The sequence below is a fragment of the Accipiter gentilis genome, chromosome 20, assembly GCF_929443795.1.
Source record: "Accipiter gentilis chromosome 20, bAccGen1.1, whole genome shotgun sequence".
Classification (NCBI taxonomy): domain Eukaryota; kingdom Metazoa; phylum Chordata; class Aves; order Accipitriformes; family Accipitridae; genus Astur; species Astur gentilis.
The window spans coordinates 18692095-18711264 of NC_064899.1; the positions used below are offsets into that span (position 1 = coordinate 18692095).

The window sequence follows — 19170 nt, forward strand, 5'->3', positions numbered from 1 at the left end:
GCAGGTCAACTCCATCTTATTGACGGTTTGTTTTCAGTCTCAGAAGCTGAATGGGTTGAATATGGGTTCACCCGGCTCCCAACACGTTTGCCCTTAGAGGCTGCTCCCTTCCAGGTTGCGCACAACGGGCTGGGGCTTTCCAAGAGCCTGTTTCTGTAATGGTAACTTAGAAGGGCCAGGTTTGTTCAGCAGATGAGTTTTTAGTATGGTGATGTGATTGCAGTATGAGGAGGAGGCCTTAGAGGCGACGCCCTAGATGGGAAATTCTGCTTGTAGCTGCCTTTTACACCAGAACAGGAGTTTTTTATGGCAGTTCTTCACAGGCTGAAACATGGATCCCTCTCACTGGGTGCCTGGCCAGCTCTGCTAATGGGGCTCCATCTACCCATCCATCCTCTCCTGCTTTCTGGAGAGAGGACCTAGTAGACAGCACCTCACCTCTCTCATCTCTCCCCTCATGCCTTGGATAGAAGATCCCCTACTAGAAATGAAAGGGACAGTGAGAGGCAGTGTCTTCACCCCCTTTATTCTCTTTTGTGCAGAACTGGACAGGATCAGGCGCTCAACAAATCACAGCTGTGACCAGCAGTTTCTTTCAATCCATGAGTGAAGCAGAAGGAGGTTTGGGTTATTATCTCAGGGTAAAGCATAGGAATAGTCTTGGGAGAAGGTTGGTTGTGCTCATGAACACAGATGAACGCCCTAACTATAAGGAGCTGTGCTTCCACTTATGCTTTCTTTCATACCCAGTAGGTCTTGAATTCTTTAACACAGTTTTAGTAGGATAGATGGGGAGTGATCTCTCATCCATCATAGTATGAAATGTGGTAGTGTTCCCAAGGAAAATGGGAGATGTGGGCTTGAGCTTTCTCAAGAGGAGGTTGAAAGTGACCCTGTGATTCTCCTGTCTCCCAGTAAGTGCTTTATGTGCTCTAACAGAGAAGTCCTTGCATCTCATCCTACTTCCTTTGCTTTCTTAGAAGCACAAACTGTGCATCTCCTCCCTGCTTGCTATTTAGGAAGGGTAAAATTTCACCTCCTTTCAAGCTGAAGTTTCTTACCAGAGCAATTCCTGGTACTTGTGGAATTGTCTTTCTATAGCCCCAAGAAAAGTAGGATATCTGGTTTGCTTCTACTGGCCCTGTTTTTCTCTTGGCTTTTGGTTTTGCTCCACTTGTGGTGGCTTCTCTGAGTCCGGTTTTGGAGCTGCAGAGTCTCCATCCACATAGTGCATGTTGTGCCCAGGACAAGACCCTGTGTGTTCTGTTCCAGCGTCTGGGCACCCAGAAGGGAGGAGCTGCAGTACTGTTTATTGGATTTAGCCTCAAATCTATATGTAATAAATGCTTCAGAGTTGGAAAACCCAGTGAGTAATAAGAGCAATAAGGGACACACAAAACAGCTGATATCAGTGAAATATAACAATCCTTATTTTCTATAATTGCAGGGTTTATAGGAAGAGATTATATAGCTATTGATGACATAACCTGATAAAGTGCTTTTGTTGCAAGTAAAAATCTTGTGTACTATGTTATAATACAGAAAATATTTGGTGTTTTGAGAGATTTAATATCAATAAGGACATTTTTAGAGTGATGCATGCAGTGCAGTATAGTTTGCAGAGGTTAAAAAATGGCTTTCAGATTGCAATCAGCATTAATAATTAACGTTTTACGTCAAAATCTGGGCAAGTCGAAAGCAGGGTCCTAAAGGGATTGGAATTCCAAAGCTATTCTTTGCACTTCTGTACTGACACTAGAAATACATAGACTGAGAAAGAGAGGTTGCAGCAAAGAGCAGAGCTGTACCACAGTCTGATGCCTGTGCTGAAAAGGGCGAGTGTGAAGGGTGAGAGATTCAGTTTACGGACACGATACAAAGTGCTACACACCTGGGGAGCAGGTATAATTGGCAGGGGCTTGGAAAATGTGAGTGCTGCTTAGCATGCAAAGGAAAGCTACTGACAGCCTCTTCATGGCTCATAAACCCACTACGCTAACCCAGTCAGTGCCATTGCAAATGCATACATCCAGTGGGAGCTGTTGTCAACTGAAGAGGTAATCGTCCTCGTTTGGCAAGACTGCGTTTAGACTGCTGCATGCCATGCCTTGTCTTTCATTGGAAAACAGAGCTTTGAGAAGTTAGGAAAAGTTTAAATGCGCAATTCAAATAGTAAAGGCAGGGCTGATGAAAATTAATTCCAGGTGCAAAGGGAAATTAAAGGGAAATAACAGATGATAACAGAGGAGCAGAAAATGAACCATTTTCCTGAAAGAAAAACAAGGTGTTCTTTTAATTGAAAGTGTTCCCATTCAGGTAAAGAGAAGACATAAGTGCTCAGCAATTAGAGTAGTTGTTCAGGTTTCCTGTCATTTCCAAAGACACATGGTGTGTCTACATCTCGTATTGAACAAAGCTGCTGGAATAAGGTCTGTGCAGTCTGAAGTGAAGGATACTCAGGGTGCAGAGCTCAAAAGAAACATTGCAACAGGAGTTTGTTGGAAACTAATTTGCAGAATAAAGGCTGGTTGGATGTGGATTAGCAATAAGGAGTATTTTGTTGGGGTTTTTTATTTATGGAAAGTTATTGTCATTAAATAAAGTGGCACATTTAGTTAATTGCATCTTTAGGGCCAAGATCATTTTCAGCCTGGTACTACAGATTTGTGCAAATAGAAAGCACAATGTAGCCGTTAGTGTTTCCTAGGAAGGCTTAAAATCTAACTTTGTGAAGTAAACTGCCTTTTAAGATAATCTTATGTCTGATTATGAACGAGTGTTAAGTAATGTCTGAGAGAAAACCTAGTGTGATTACCGGTGAGGAAGGTAATATTAAAGGTCATGTATAGCATGGGTGGGCTTCAGCCTTCAGCAATGAAATTGCTCTGTGTACCCAGAAGTGGTAAGAGTGGTTTTTTTCTAAAATGGAAGCTAGGTACATTATATATCAGCAACCTTAATAGATGCTGTGATTCCCAGACAGACATGGGAATGACAAAACTGGTGGTCATTCTCCAGGAAAACTTAATAAGTTATGTTGTCTTTGGGAGGGCCTTTCCTGCTGTGCTTCTGGAATCCAAAAAGTAGGTGACTCCAATGTTGTCTCTTACTGGACCTTCTGGAAATCGACACCCTACTGAAGGATGTGGGAGACTGATAAGAACATACAGAACAGGTCTGAGATGGCCTGGCCTTTTTTTTTTTTTTCTCAGACTGGTAAATTGACTGTTTTGCAGAACTGCTTTTTGAACTGCTTTTCCTTGACTTTCTGATTTTGTCTATGTCTGTTGTCCATGCAGTACATTACAGCCCACAAACCTCAAAGTGACTTTAACCAAAAAAATCCCCAAACCCAGGGTTAGCTTCAAAATGAAAAAAAAAAAGGGGGGGGGGGGGGGGATAAGAGAAGAAATTAGCTTTTAGACCTTCTAGTGTTTTTAAGTCTTTGTAGTATATTTCAATCATGTTTGTAAAATTCCTTTTACATCACTTGGATGCAAAATATTTTGGTTTGTGGTGCTTTTTCTCGTTAAAACCACAGGTCTTGCTTAAGCCCTTCAGTCTATATGAACTTCAAATATCTTAAGGACGACAGTAAAATCTTAAGAGCTGTCTCACAGCCAAACAGCCTGTGAAAAGCTCTCAGGTTTAGTTTCCCCATTGCTATTCTGGGATGACAGCTCGGACAGCGGAAAGTGGGAGGGGAGCGCATCGCCCTCTGACATAATTGCAGATCCCAGCGTCTCTCTGTGTCTCGGCAAGATCTCTCAGACCCTGGAAAAAAATCAGAACAAGTTTCCAAAAGCACCGAGTATCAGCAGCAACTGTGACCCATAAACATCACATTTGTGGCACCAGCCTCAAGATGAGACCTCAGCAGTGTGACTACAGGCACTAATGCACGTGGCAGTTCCCTCTCCCAGTTCAGCAGACTGATCAAGCTGGGACTGCTGGGACTGCTTTCCTCTTTGAAGGAAAAAAAAAAAAAGTGCAAGGCCTGGGTTGGTTTCCATTTGTGCAAGTACCACCTTTTTTGGGAACAGCAAGGGTGTGAAACCAGCCTACGGAGCCTGCTGTCAGCAGTGGGTGTCGCAGCCCACAGCCAGTCAATAGTCATTAGGAGCCAAAAAGGCAGAGAAACCCGGCCAACTCAAGCGAAAGATGCAGCAGCAAAGAAGAGTGCAGAAATCTGGCGTTTACTCCTCGCATCGTGGTCTGCTTTTATTCTTGCTGTATTAAAACTGTCATGGCTTTATGCTAATGTGCTTCATTCCTAGCCAGTGATTATTATGCTTTGAATTAGCAGCGCTCTTGAGGGTATTTTTCATGGAAAAAAAAGAGATAGTCCTTCTGAGAAATAGGAGCAAGAGGGGGAAAAAGAGCTGTTACTTGCATTAGCTCGGAGCTATATGTGTTCGGAGAGGATGAAGGAAAAGGGCCATGTTCATGGCTGATGGAGAGCACAGCAGGACTCCCAGGGCACAGATCTGTGTGAGAGATGATACTGAAATTCAGGGAAGAGCAGTCAAAATATGGAAATGGTTTTGACGCTGTGTTTGGCTTTTAATGAACCCACCCTTTGGGTAAATTCCTTTTGACTCTGGTGTTAGTTTTGCCTGACTGTGAATCCATACTCATTTACCACGAATGGGAAAAGCTTCCCAGGGGCAGGGAAAGAGCAGCTGGTGTGGGACAGGGGGGATGTATGTTATGAAAGGAGAGAATCTTTAAGGGATGTCAGTTCTCCAGGGAATGGCCTCAGCAGTACCAGTTAGGACCAGCTCTCAAAGAGAAGTTGCTGCAGTTCTGAGATTTAGTAACTAAGTCACCTGGGTAGCAGAAATGCTGGCTCAGTGATGGGGAAGAGGAGAGAGGGTGAGCAGCAAGAGGAATTTCATTATGTTTCAGCTGTGGGTTTTGCAGCAGGAAGCCTAATTCAGCAGCAGTTGTGTGTCATTCCCAGTTTGCTCAATGGGCCACTTCTACACCCTGTATCCCCCAAGTAAGGCAGCAAAGACAATACCAGCCCATTGCTTTAGCAGCATCTCTAAAAAAATCACAGCACTGGAATACTGTGATCTTACGTGTTTTAACTAGAGGCACCTTAAAAATGGAGGAGGGGGAAAAGGCATGGTCCCTTTAGATCTGCATATAGAAGGAGGTGATCTGTACCCCATGCTGGTCTTCAAAGCCCGGTAGGTTCCAGTGAAATCTAAGTATAAGGAAATTTCTGATTTCCTCTTCTTTTTACCCTTATGGTTTGTTCAGCATAACCAGGCAATATCCAGCCTCGATGCAGCATGTCCCAGCCCCTCCATAGGACAGAGTCTTGTAATGGGTTCTCTGGATATAAGAAGGTGTCTCTCTAGGCAGTTGGGCACAAAGAACTGGAACAGAATGAAATGCTTTGGCTGGATTACCTTTTTTTCCTCTGTTTTAAATGGAAAGATGTTCTCAGAAATGTCAGGCTTTCTCTCCATTAACCCAAAGAATAGTTGTTTTTAACCATTTCCACTTTGGCTGCTCTGTATCTTGGGGCTAGTTTTTTTTTTTCTCCAGAAAGTTACAGGCAGCTGTATCTGGCAGTGATATTTTACAGGAAAAAAGGATTGTGTTGCCAATGTTCAAAACAAACAAAAGAGCAATAACAAAATAACCTTCTTGCACAAACCTGAGGGGCTCAAATAGTATTTCAGTTTGGAGTTCCAAAAATGAAACCTCCTTTGTGTTAGAAATGAGTCTCTGGCTGTTCCCATGAAAATCGACCTAAATTTGGCACACTTAAAGCCTCAGAAAAATTTCCATTGAGACTCATAAGAATTTGCCAGCCAAAATCTCTAGTGATTCTGTCAGTGTGGAGTGGGTGTGTTCATCCCTTCACAGCGACGTTCTTGCTGAAGTTCCTGAGCCCATGCTCATGGCTGAGGTTAATGATTAATGTACTAGAGGTGAAATAGAAACACTGGGCTGCTGTCTTCATAGAGGGTGAGGTGACAATCTGTGTCCTCTCCATGAATCCAGACTGTGTGTGCAAACCACTCAAATCAGCTTTACTGGCAGTGTAGCATTACAACACAAGCCTGGCAAATGGTATCCCTTAAAAAAAACAAAACAAAAATCCCAACAAAAAACAACTTTAAAAAAAAACCTCCTGTATGCTGACTGAATTATGCAGATGCTTTTTCCTAGGGAGAGAGAGTGCAGGCTTCAGCCCAAGGCTGGGAGAGCTTACTGCAGCCCTGGCATGGAGCTGTGGCATGGAGACACCCTCTCTCCTGGACTACTGGTACCGTTCCCCTTTGTGGTCCTGGCTTACCTCTCTCTGTGCCTTTAATCATAGGGATGTTATTTATTTCTCAAAACTATCAGCAAATGGGGGGGGGGGGGGGGAGGGACACAGACACGACACCATGCAATGTAACTGCGCCAAGTGACCACCCCCAGACATCTCTTGCTGTCATCAGGGAGGAAGGGTAATTTCAACTCTTAAAAATTTTTTTAAAGTATTGAGCCTATCATGATGTATTACAATGTAAAGGTTGTAGAAAGCTGAATTTTTTAACGACAGAAGCTCAGTGAAAACCTGTAACCCCCACCACCTAGGGAATTGAGCCCTAAGTGTGGACTCTATTAAAATTCGCCAAGTCCCTGTGTTAAAAGTTAAGTATAAGAATTGGAATGGAATGAGTGGGCAAAAAGGTGGGACTGGAAGGAACCTTCTGAATTTTTAGCTTCCTTTCTGTCACTAGGAAGTTCCTACTGCAGCTGCTTTTATAACCCAGGCAGTTTTAATGGACACGGTAATGATACCAGAGGGTCATTATTTATCAGGGATCTTGCTCTTGATAAATATTAGTTCATGGAAATGTCTCTTTCCATTGCAAAAAAAGACTTGCAATCTTTCCTTTAAGTAGTATTGCATCACTTTGGGGGAGCTTTCTCTTCCCCAGTCTCTGTTATGCTTTCCCAGGAATGACTGGTGGATGGACTGCCAGCTGTCTAGAGTGATGCAGAACAATTTGTTACAAAGATTGTAACTTTGCTATTGTAATAATCCATATTCCTATTGAATCTGATTGTTAATACTGATTTTTAAAGTAGACTATGGATTCCACTGAAAGGACAGAAAATAATGTTAAAATAATAAGGACTACATTTTTTCCCCCTTTTTACTGTTCTCTGTAACCATGGAAAATTTTGACCATCTGTGTGGTTCTTTGATAATTTATTAAAACATTTATTTCACTCCTCCCCCCCCCCCCTTTTTTTTTTTCTCTTTTTCTTGCTGAAACTACAGCTGAGGAAGTGGAAAGACTGGCTGCAATGCGTTCAGATTCTTTAGTACCTGGGACTCACACGCCTCCAATCAGAAGAAGAAGCAAATTTGCTACTCTTGGAAGGCTTTTTAAGCCATGGAAATGGAGGAAGAAGAAGAGTGAAAAATTTAAGCATACTTCAGCAGGTAATAGTTGTGGTCGGGTTGGTTTGTTAATCTGGAACTATTTGCTCAACAAGGCTAAAGATTTGTAGTGCAGCCCCAATTTATACATGTTTTTAAGCTAGCTGAAGCTCGGCTTGGAGAGATTTCTCAGATTCTAAGAGATCTTTAACTTCATTACCAGATTTTTCTTTTAAAAAATCCCAAACACGTTGGGTGCACTACAATTAAAGCAGCAGCTTGCCAAAGCTGCATATTCACGTTCTGCCACTAGAGCTAGAGGGTAACCCAGAAGAAATCTTGTTACATTGATTTAGCAGACTATGGGTAAAGGAAATGGTAATATGAAAAGACAATGCTAGTGGAGGGTTTAGCCACTTTCAAGCTCTTGTAAGTGCTAATAGAGGAGCGAGGAAAATACATGACAAAGAAGTTGACATTGTATTGAATAACTTGCATAACCATAAATTATTTGTTCCATTGGGCAGGAAAGATGTGTCACTTGTTTTCGAGAAAAACAAATCTCTCTTCCTGCCACACCCCTCCTTCTGCCATAGCTGTCAAACACTCCTGGTTTAAGACTCTTTTTAATTAAAAAATAAGTATGGAAAACTACAAAAATGTGGGTTTATATTGTAAATTGGTCTGAGCAAGAATCCCAGATCCAGGCCTTGTTGCACATGGTGGAAGTTTTTACCTGGCATGCTTGTTTTCAAGCTCTGTGATCTATTTAGAAGGTTTATTTTCTTTTTTCTTCCATGATGACTAATAATTAGTATATGTGGTTTTGCAAGTCTTGAGCCTGGATTGTCTGTGAGAAAACATGAATTTTCTTCTGATTTCTTATTGTTCTCACTAGAATTAGAAAGCAAGCAGTGAGGATACTGTTCCTTTAAGTGCCAGAAGAGACTTGAGTTACAGCCCAGTTGCTCTCTGACCTGTTTGTTGCACAGTGGAAGCTTTCAGGCAGGACTTGACTGTACCTTCTGGCACCCCAAAGCCTGTACTCCTGAAAATGGCCCATAATTGTTTGAGAAGTCTCATTTAGCTAAGTGTGAATTCTTGCACAAGGTTAAATGCAGAATAAGAGTTTTCAGGGTTCATACCTGAAGGTGCTTTTTACTTTGTGCTGTTTAAGCTGCTCTCTGATTCATCAGGCAAAGACTAATGAACTGGAATAGATGGCTGTATTACTTTGAGTGACGATCGTATTTTTTGACTTGACAGCTGAGAAGCTATTGTCACCAAAAATTACATGTTTCTGCAAAACAAAAGGCTTGTCTTTCATGTTCTGTATCAGTCATAACCATAGTGCAGTGTAGCAGGATTTCCGTGATAACTGTATAGCTCTTACCGATACATGGACGCTGTGGTGACAGCTACTTTGAATTTAGTTCCAGCATGCTGGGTTAGTTGGTTACAACTCAGAGGATAACCACGACAGTTCAGAATGAACCACAGGTTGCAAAAGCCTGCCTAGTATTTATTTGTATGGTTTATCCAGCTCCAGGAGCTGCGGCTGAGCTGCATCCTGCTGTGGTTAGACTGATTAGTTTGAAGCTGGCTTGAATATGCCTGTATAGTCTGCTCTAGGCATTACAAGAAGTGTTACGTAGAGTTGCCCCATTTACCAAAACATATGGAAAGTACACAGTGATTAAAACCAGAGTAAAAAAAAAAGTATTTCCTCTTCTCAGAGGAATAGGAAGCTTTACCAGACATGCCAGGCTATCTCCTCCCCTAGTAAGAGGGACTTCAGTGTCTGAAAAACTAATTTAAAAGCTGTGTCTCCAGGTTGCAGGAATGTTTGTTGATTGCAGTACTAGGTTTGATCTCAGTTGAATCCAAAACCTTGCTTTTTAAAAAAAAAAAATTCATTTCTAGTAAGCTAACAGTATCCTGCAGCTGCTCTGCAAAATTGGTATTCATGTCAGCTCCCCTGCTACTAACTGCAGCAAAATTGACAAGGATGTCAAATTTGCTGAGCACCCTGCAGGAGGTGGGGGGAGAGGTTTACTTCTGGACTGTATGAGAGCTGGGGACCCCACAGTTTCCATCACCCCTGACCCTGGGGAACAGGAAACCACCAGGATCCTACCAGACTCCCCCTGGCAATTCAGCAGCATTTGTTGAACCTAGGATGTACAATACAAAAGATTTTACACGTGGAAAACTAGCATTTTTCTGCCAGCATTTCCATGACCTCTCATCTAATACCTCTGATCTCAATGAGAAAATATATTTAATTTTTATAATAAATCAAAGGACAAGCTTATGAGATGGCATAATGAGAGCCAGCGTGAAACTTCGTATTACAGGCTTATTTTCTTCTAGTGCACTGATAAATGTGAAGCTTGGAAAAAGAAAATTCCCATTAGTGTCCTACAGGCATGCACCCAAGCTTTCCCACCTGCATAGAACATCAGTAATTATCAAAAAATAAATACTAATACAAGTATTTTATTAGGCTTTTATTTGCTGCAACAATAGATTCAATTATTTTTAATGTCAAAAGTGGTAAGGATCAAAACACATGACCTTATCTGTTGAAACTTCCTTTGGAATTAATGGGAGTTTTTTCTGGGAGAGGACTGGAAGAAAGAGAGAGGCAGACTGATATTTAAGTTTGAAAGGTTGCCGCCTTCTTGAGATTTCCAAGTGCTAACATTTTGTATCCATATCTTTATCAGACTAAAAGCTCTGATTATTTATTCAGAGGTGAATGCTTTAAAATATAGTTCAGTGGGCAGTGGGCAAAATAACCTTTTAGGTAATAGGAAAAGTTATTTTCTGACACCTGGTAATTGCATAAGATAAAATAGAAAATCCGCAATTTGATTGATGGAGGACCTTAATGTTATGCTTATTGTATATGGTTCCTTTCAGCACATCAATACTTAGATCATGATGTTTGAGCATAACAAGTCCCCCATTGCCACTGAGAAGCAGAAGGTTAAAAGGACGCATGTGTTTCATATACTTTATAGGTTATGTTGGTTTTGATATCTCTGTAGCAACTATGCAGAAAAGTTCAAAGTCTGACATTGCCTTGGTGCTGACTTAGTCATGAAGGTGAAACTCATGGGTTTTGATGCAGACATCTAATGCTTTTGCCTTGCAGTTGGTCTGTCTGTGAGCATCATCATTAGGTATTTTGTAGAGCAGCCAGAGCAGGTAGAAAAGATCATGCTATGGGGTGGTCTGTTGCTGCAGATGGTAAGCACCAGATGAGCCCGCATGTGGGGCTTGATTTGAGCAACCTCTTCTGCTGGAAGGTGGAGTATTAAGGAGGTTGTTCAGGACATGAATGGCAGATGGGTTCTGTCTGTGGACAGGCTCAATCTCAGAGCAAATGGCAAGGGAAATTATACTGTGTGAGGGGCACCAGTGTACCACAGCAGGGCCAGAAACAAGTTAATTCTCACAGTAATCCTCCTCTTGGACAGAAGTGAAGCTCCCCCCAGCACAGAGTGTTTTTCAGTGTCAGGATTGCAAATCATTTTACCACAGAAGGTACTAATGAAGGTTCTTCGATGGACGCTGAATATCCCACAATATAATATAAACACTCCTGACAGTGAAGTTTTATATATAGGGAGTTAGACATAGAAATTAAACTTGGCCACAATGTAGCACAATTCCTGCTACAGTCAAAAGTGTGTATTTTTTTTAACTGGCCTAAAATTTCATCTTGCACAGAAAGTGTGGAAACCTTTATTGCTATGGAGGGCTGAGGGCCCCTCACGGCAATGAGGAGTAGGATAAAGCTGACAACGCTAGCTTTGGGAGCACAGGCAAACTTCTAAATGGTAAGATTATATCAGTTGATGGGACAGTTTCTTAAAACTGTTAAGGAGCACTCTCACTTATGGCAGAAGCTAGCAAGAAACAGTTCTTTGCCTGAGCACGTTTCCTTGGCTGGATGCAGCTGGGATGGGTCCAGCAGACTGTGCAAGGTTTTTAAAGCCACACTGGGCTCTCTGGGAATCAGCAAAGCAGATAGCAAAAGAGAAAGCTGCCTGTCTCCTCAGCCAGACCTTTGTCATTGTTTTTAATACCTTGATCTTGTTCTGCTCACCTCAATGTGAATTTGGAAACAGTTCCTGGATGTGCTGCTGTTTTATTGCAGTGTTGTACATGTGCTGGTGAAATGTCATTTCCTGGTGACGTTTTGGAGAAGGAAGTGCTTCTGAAATAAAGAACCCTGAGGGAAGATAGATTCTGGGCTTACTTGAAATAGTATAGAAGTTTTTTGTCACCGTATTCATTGCCGTGGTTTAAGCCCAGCCAGCAACAAAGCACCACGAGGCCACTCGCTCACTCCTCCCCGCTCTGGTGGGATGAGGAAGAAAAAGTATAACGAAAAGCTTGTGAGTCAAGAGAAGGACAGGGAGGGATCACTCACCAGTTATGGTCACAGCCAAAAGACAGAGTCAATTTGGGGAAAAACCAAAATCAATTTAATTTGTTACCAGTCAAATTGAAACAGGATAATGAAAAGTAAAACCAAACCTTGGAACACCTTCCCTCCCACCCCTCCCTCCTTCCTGGCTCAACTCCACTCCTGATTTTCTCCACCTCCTACCCCTGGCGGCGCAGGGTGACAGGGAATGGCGGTTGGGGTCAGTTGCCTCTGCTGCTCCTTCCTCCTCGGGGCAGGACTCCTCACTCTTCCCCTGCTCCACCGTGGGGTCCCTCCCGTGGGAGCCAGTCCTCCATGAGCTTCTCCAATGTGGGTCCTTCCCACGGGCTGCAGTTCTTCACAAACTGCCCCAGCATGGGTACCTTCCACAGGCTGCAGTCCTGCAGGCACAGACTGCCCCAGCGCGGGCTTTCCCAGGGAGCGGCAGCCATCCTGTGGGGCATCCACCCCCTGCTCCGGCGTGGGCTCCTCTCTCCCAGGCTGCAGGTGGGCATCTGCTCCCCTGCTCCTCCTTCCCTCCTTCCTCGCTGACATCGCTAAACGCAGAAGGGTTCTTCTCACATCCCACTCCCCCTCTCACTGCAGGTTCCCCTTCTGTTCTCCCAGAGGCGCTACCGCCGTCACAAATAATGGGCTTGGCCTTGGAAGGGGCAGGCCCGACCTGGGGCCGGGGAACCTTCTAGCAGCTTCTCACAGGAGCCACCCCTGTGGCCCCTCCCCTGCTACCAAAACCCCGCCACACAAACCTGTAACGTTCATCAAGAGCCAACTGCTTGCAACCTTTCAGAAAAAGGTACTTCAGCTGCTTGCACGAGTCTGAATAGGGAAAAATGTCTTGTTTTGCCATTTCACACTTCTGGTGACCTTCATTTTAAAGAATTGGTACGTCCGTCTTCCCCCATCCTGCTCCCCAAGTTGCAGTGCTCAGGCAGAGGGGAGGAGGAACCATGTAACTTGTACTTGGAGGAAACTGGTTGGAATGAGAAGAGGAAAGCAGGAGATAGTGAGAAATTAAGACGAGCTGCGGAGAAAACTCAGCTGTAAGTAGAAGAGTCAAGGGATTCAGCAGTGTTTGGGCACCCTGTACAATGAACAGAGAAAGTCCAGTGTCAGAAGAAAGCTCCACAGCAGCTCTGTTGCCAAGTAGATGGTTGTCTGAGGCAATCAGTAATACTAAAGAGAGAAAAGGAAATCTGTTGAACTCAGCCTTTCCTCCTAGGTACTTTGAAACCTCCCTTCATTCGTGTCCCAGATCCCCCTCCTAGAAATACTTACAACTTCTTCCATGGGGCAGTGAGGATGTGTCAATCCTCCAGTGCCACAGCTCACATCCTCAAAACCTGTGGGTTAGCTAGCAAGCCGTGTCCTGTTCTGTGGCCAAAGAAAGCTGTGACAGGGACTTCCTAGCCTCATGCTTGGGGTGCCTTCCTGAGAAAAGGGAAGACGTGCTCTTGCTTCATTTAAAGCTTCGTTTGCTTAGTGTAAAATTGTAGAGGTTGGTATTCAGATACCCATCTCAAGATGTAGGACTGGGGAATTTGAAGGGATAAAGACTGGGGCTGAACAAATTGGACCAGGCTATCAGAAGAGCCAAGAGGCAAATCGGTGTGAGCCAGGCATCATCAGTTGGGTTGGGAAAGGTTGGCTTGCAGGACTAGGACTTGCAGGGCAGGTTCGTGGCTTGATCTGCTGCTTAAGGGCCTTAGGACTCTCTTAATAGTTGTCTGTAAAGAGGGTGACAGTCTTGGTAGCAGCTACTCTGTTAAACTGGAATAGCTGAGGTCTGCATGCTGGATCTAAAGATCGAAGCCCAATAGTGTAGACAGTGCCACAAAAGGGAGCATTTTTTCAGTTTGCTCTTTAGGGAGGGTATACATGCTCTTCCATTAACTTTTACCCCCACTCAAGCCACTTAAAGAAAATCAAGCGTGCCAAAACAAAATCCACTCATGCAACCTTTAGCTGACCCACTCCCAGAATCTGCATTAAAACAGCTATTCATTTTATGTTCAAATGCTATTTTTTTTCACTTGCTAAGCCTCACTGCTTCAGTTTTTCCAACCAGAGTTTTTTAAACAGTGCTCTATAAAAATTCACATATTGATGTGTTTATATAAGTTAAGTCTCCCAGTCAGGAGAGGAATTGTTTAAATTTGGCAACACTTACAGGCAAGGACTTTCAATGTTGCTGATGAATAACAAGAAGAAAACAAAATGTGGTAAATCTCTGCAATTAGAGGAACTGCTGTTCATAAACCATACCCAGATCGTTTTATTCCTACTGCCAATTAATTCTAACCACAATAGGTAAATATTTTGAACTTTGCTTTCTAGAATATTCTAATCTGTATCAGTAGAAATTCAACAATGTGTTGCCAGTGCTGCTCTTAAACCTTCCTACTCCCTTCTGCTTTGCCAGTGATTGCCTCTCATGTTTTCTCATGTAAAACTGTCAGGCTGTTAAACTAGTTGTGCTATTTGGGTGAGACTTTTGCCTGGGGAAGCAAAGGAGAAGCACAGCCTGCAGACATGCCTGCCCTCGCCTCTGTCTGCACTTTTGGGGAGGTGGTCTCGGGGGGAGAGATTTTAGGTGGTTTATCCAAGTTATTGAAATCTATCTGCAAAAGTCCTGTTTTCAGCCTGTACTTTGAAAGCAGTGGTTTTGTTTGGATCATTGGCTAACAAGGATAACTGTGTCTTAAAACAGTTTATGGTCCCATTCTGTTCTCTTGAATTTTATTTAATAACTACTGTGATCCCATGTGAAAGGTATTAATATTTCAATTACAATTCCTCTTATACTTTCAGGCTAGACTATCCTAGGTTTAGGTATGGAGAATGAGGTAATTAACGTTTTTCTTCCTTCACCCCCTTATTCTGATATCTTGGAAATGTAATTCTGAATCAGCACTGAGAAAGACAGTAGGGTCTCCCTTGCAGTGTAGCTGGGTCTGAAGTTACCCTGAGGCCTGAAATACCCCAAAGTCCTGTCAATAAGACTGTGTAAAAACCCCAGTGGCCCTTTTGATGTGAGACAATGAACAGGCAATATGAAAGCTGGTCCCAGCCAGGTATTTTTGGAGCAGCTGGAGCAGCTCATAGGGCCTTAATGCTGCTGAAAATCACTGATCGTTTTCAAGATTTTGGGAGAAGAGAAATGTAAAACTTAGTCCAGACTTCCAAAAAGGAGCTCCAGTTTTGTTAATACCCAGCAATACAGCCATGTTTCAGAGTTACTAAGTGCTGCTTTGTTCACTGTTATGTGTATTTTTTTTGATGGAGGTGCAAACCGTCATTCTCTGAAGGAAAAAGCCATTTTGCAGGAACTTGGGCTGTTTACGAATACACATTGACTTAAGCAAATATTTTTATCTGAAGGAAATTCCAGAAAGTAAGTATATTATATTTCAGTATTTTCTACATGAATCTTAGAAGAGTTTTTATTCAAATTTACATTTCTGTTTCAAATTTGAACTAGATATTAACAAGTATAGGTAAAAATTTGAATTCCAAATATAAAATGACCTAACAGACAGGAAAACATTTGTGTTTTAAGTCTGCTGAAATATTACATTACTTGAGCTCAAGGACTGAATAAAAAATTAAAATAATTTTTCAGTTTTATTTTTGCACAATTCTAGGTCTAAATGCAGATTGCCCATAGCTTCTCTTTGCATGCACTAGCATTTTCTTAATGTCTTCTGAGAAGCTGGCCAGAAGTTGCACCAGAATTCATGCAAAACTGTAGGCAACTTTTAAAAAATTTGACCTTTTGCCTTTCTATAGAGGGAGCAAAACTAGCCTGTGTATCTGCTTACTGCTGTGGAACCAAAGATCCACGGAGATTTTTAAAGCCAGTGCTCATTTTCAACTGTGCAATTAGATAAACAGCCCAAAGCTTATGGTGGCAGAAGGCACTTCATAGGAAGGGAAAGCAGTGGGTGGTTTGCTTCTTTATTGCTGGAATTATAAATTATCAGTGTTTTTAGATTTGTCATTTTAAGCAGATTAACAGAATTCAAATGCCTTCGGAAGTTGCAGATCTGATTTGTACACAGAAGGCAGTTAAAGCAGTTGTCTATTTTTATACTTGAATTGTCAAGTGGAAGCTCCTGGTTCAAAAATGGGGTGTATAATCACTCCCCTGGAAGCGTGTATTCTACTACAGAGCAGTATCACTGTGTCTTCCTGAGATCTGCTGCAGAACATTTCCAGGTTTAACTAGTGGACTTTGCATAGCTGGACTGAAAAATACGTTTTGGGATTGTTCTAGCCCTGTGCCAGCTCTAATGGAATGTGTGAGACAGGGCCCTTAAATGTGTCCCTTCTTACAGGAAAGGGATGTTTAATGAGGCTGTTTGGTTTTTATGCTAATTACATTTCCAGCTGCTGTGAAGATTATATGAGGCCGCCCAAACTGTAATGCTGCAACGTAATTCTATAACAATGCATTCCTGTTAAAATAATATAATAATACAATTAAGCCATTAGAGACTTTACAGCAAATTTTGAGGATTGAAAAATAGATTCTGTTAATAGCGTAAGCTTCTGCATGGTATAGGGATTAGACAATGACATTTGTTGGAGATGTTTTAAGAAGTGTTTTACCAACGAATCAGCAATAATGGAATATCTGGTTGAGGGGAGAGAGAATGAGCGTGTGTGGAAGAAGATCATTCTTGCGTAAAAAATTGTTGTCTATTCCTCAGCTGCTATTGCTGTGACTCATGAATGTACAGTCTTCATCAGACGGGGTCCTTAGAGATTATTTTAGAATGCTTTCATTTAACAACAAATGCGTTGAAGCTGCTTTTTATTTTTAGATTGCATTTGAAGCATAGAAATTAATTAGTATTTCTCAGACTGTTGGCTTTTGTTCTTCAGGTTTTCACTGCCCTTTTTAAAGATGCGGGGGAAATAGCAACATTTCACAGTGACATGGAGCCATGAGGCATCTGGTCTGTGATGAGAACAAAGACTGAGCCATAGTGGGCAGCTGTAGTGCCAGGTTATCCCAGTGACCTGAAAAAGCTGCAGGTCCTTTCTGGCAGGATGCTGGCTGGTCGCAGGGTCCTGCTTTTAAGCAGTTCATGCCCTGGGTCATGTTTTTTATTCCATCAAAGCAACAGCCATGGAATATTGCCATGTAAATTTGTCATCAGTCAGTAATCTATGTTGTGCAGGTGCATGTCTTGAGACTTGGCAGAGTTCATCAGTGGCACTGCAGAGGCTGGGTGCTTCAGCAGGGGAAATCTGCTCAGTGACTCCACCAGTTCCCCTGCACTTTGGTCAGAGGTGAGCATGGTCCTCTTGTGCCTGGAACAGCGGAGGGGAAAACCTCCCCTGCCTTTCATAGGCTGCTGCTGGGTAGTTTCTGAAAGGGAAATTTGTTAGATGTCTTCACTTAGAAGCAGTGTTGAGGAAGTCTTATTCCTAGAATACTGTTTTGCTCTCACTCCATGTTTCCTGTGGAGGGGAAATGAAGCAGGAATCCCCGAGGCCAGCATGGCAATACCTCGAGTGAGCCCTACTGTGTCAGTGACCTGATTGACATCTGACCCATGTTGTGATTGGGAAATAGATTGGTACAGTAATGTGAACATGCAGCCCAATGACTCTGATGGGATTTTTTAATCACAGTAGCTGCCCTTTATTTCCATGTCTGTGAACTGCATATAGATGTATAGGGTATTGACAGCAGGGATGAGAATCCCAGGTCCACAGGGATCTGAAACACAGATGGCAGTCACCCAGACAAAACCATTAACTTCATGAGCTCTTTCCAGGGCTTCTGGGGCTAATATATTGAGGAATAATAAATAGTTGCTAGAAAGAGAAACTGAATTGCCCTGTGTACAGAGGCTTAATAGGAAAATCAGATTATGAATTGGGAATCAAAGATAGCTTGATGAAGAACAGTTTCTTAGAAATCTTGGTCTGTCTTGTTTATACTACAGCTTGTTTATACTTTGTAACTTGAATTATTTAAAACATAAATATGAAACAGATTAGTTATATCACCATAAACCCTTGGGTGGACGTTTATTCAGTTTATAAACTCATTCATTTTATTTTAATCCATTAAGGCCAATTCAGTTCTGAATTAAAATGTCCACGCAAGTGTTCAATGTGGCATAGGTGATCATTCTTGAATTGCTTAATTCAGATTGCTTTTCCTGAGCACCCATGTAAGTAGTCACAGTAGCTAGTATGAAGGAGAGAGTCAATCCAGAGATGGGATCTAGAGGCTCTGTTCAGTGAGAGCTACATCTGATTACTTGGACTGACCCGAGGGACTAGGCAAAAGAAGTCCAAGGTAGTGATTAGAGCATTTAATGAAGAGAGGAAGCTGTTGTGCTCTCTTCCAAATTCTGCCGCTAACCCATCCCAGTCTTGTTAAAATGATGCCTATAGATTATTACACTCCAAGTATTGCAGGACTTAATTGCAATTTCACTAGGTTTCCTCTTTTTTTTTTTTTTTTTTGTAAATATGTCTGTAGGGTGTCTTCAGAACTCCAGCTCACTAAGTCAAGTCATTCAGAGAGAATCTTGGATTCCAGTAATAAAAAGGATTATTAAAAATCCCATGTGACTGTAGAAGAAAGTCTTGGAAAACAGAAGCACGGAAAAAATCTCAAATACTTGTTAGAAATTAAACTCACTATTTTGAAGAAACTTACAGATTTTCTGAATATTTATAATTTGCTTTACTGACACCAATTACATTTTCAGAGCAATGTTTCAGTTCCATAGTATGGTGCCTATATAAAGATGGGAGTAGTTCAAAATAAGACTTATTTTGGTTCCCGTTTATTTGTATAGGCTGAAGATGTAATACTATCTGTTGTTAACTGCATCTGAGTTGTTTATTAATGACAGGATGTCCTACACTTTTAGATAAAAGTAGGGGTAGAATAGATCCATGATGCTGAACATCACTCGCTATTCCTTTTGTTCTTGCTGGAGTAGCAGGTATATGTTTCTAGGCTGAAAAATGGAGTATCTCAGTCTCTTGTTTTGCAGCTGAATATGTGGATGTAGATTTTTTTGAAGGAATGGACCTTAGTGCCTCTTAAAAAGGTTTTAATTTGATAATTAACACTCTTGGTCCTTTATATCTTCAGAGCTCTATGTGCATCTCTCCAAGTTAATCAGGCAATCACAATTCTGTTTATCAAAACAGGCAGTAAAAATCATCCTTTTGCTGTAGTGAATCATGCTTTTTCAACTTAACCAACAGCATTATTTGCCTATTTTAAAAGAGAAGTTATTAGGAAATTTTTGTTTGCTACTAGCTACCTCTTGAG

At 42.0% G+C, this 19170-nt stretch overlaps 1 protein-coding gene across 4 annotated transcripts in view; it reads left to right on the forward strand.

Annotated features, from left to right (window-relative positions):
* Positions 1–19170, forward strand: part of PHACTR1 (phosphatase and actin regulator 1) — a 292025-nt gene that overhangs the window by 160287 nt on the left and 112568 nt on the right. For all 4 annotated transcript variants that reach the window (XM_049824013.1, XM_049824011.1, XM_049824010.1 and 1 more), the window contains exon 2: positions 7298–7462. In XM_049824013.1, the coding sequence (XP_049679970.1) occupies positions 7298–7462 (165 nt within the window). The remainder of the gene's footprint in view (positions 1–7297; positions 7463–19170) is intronic.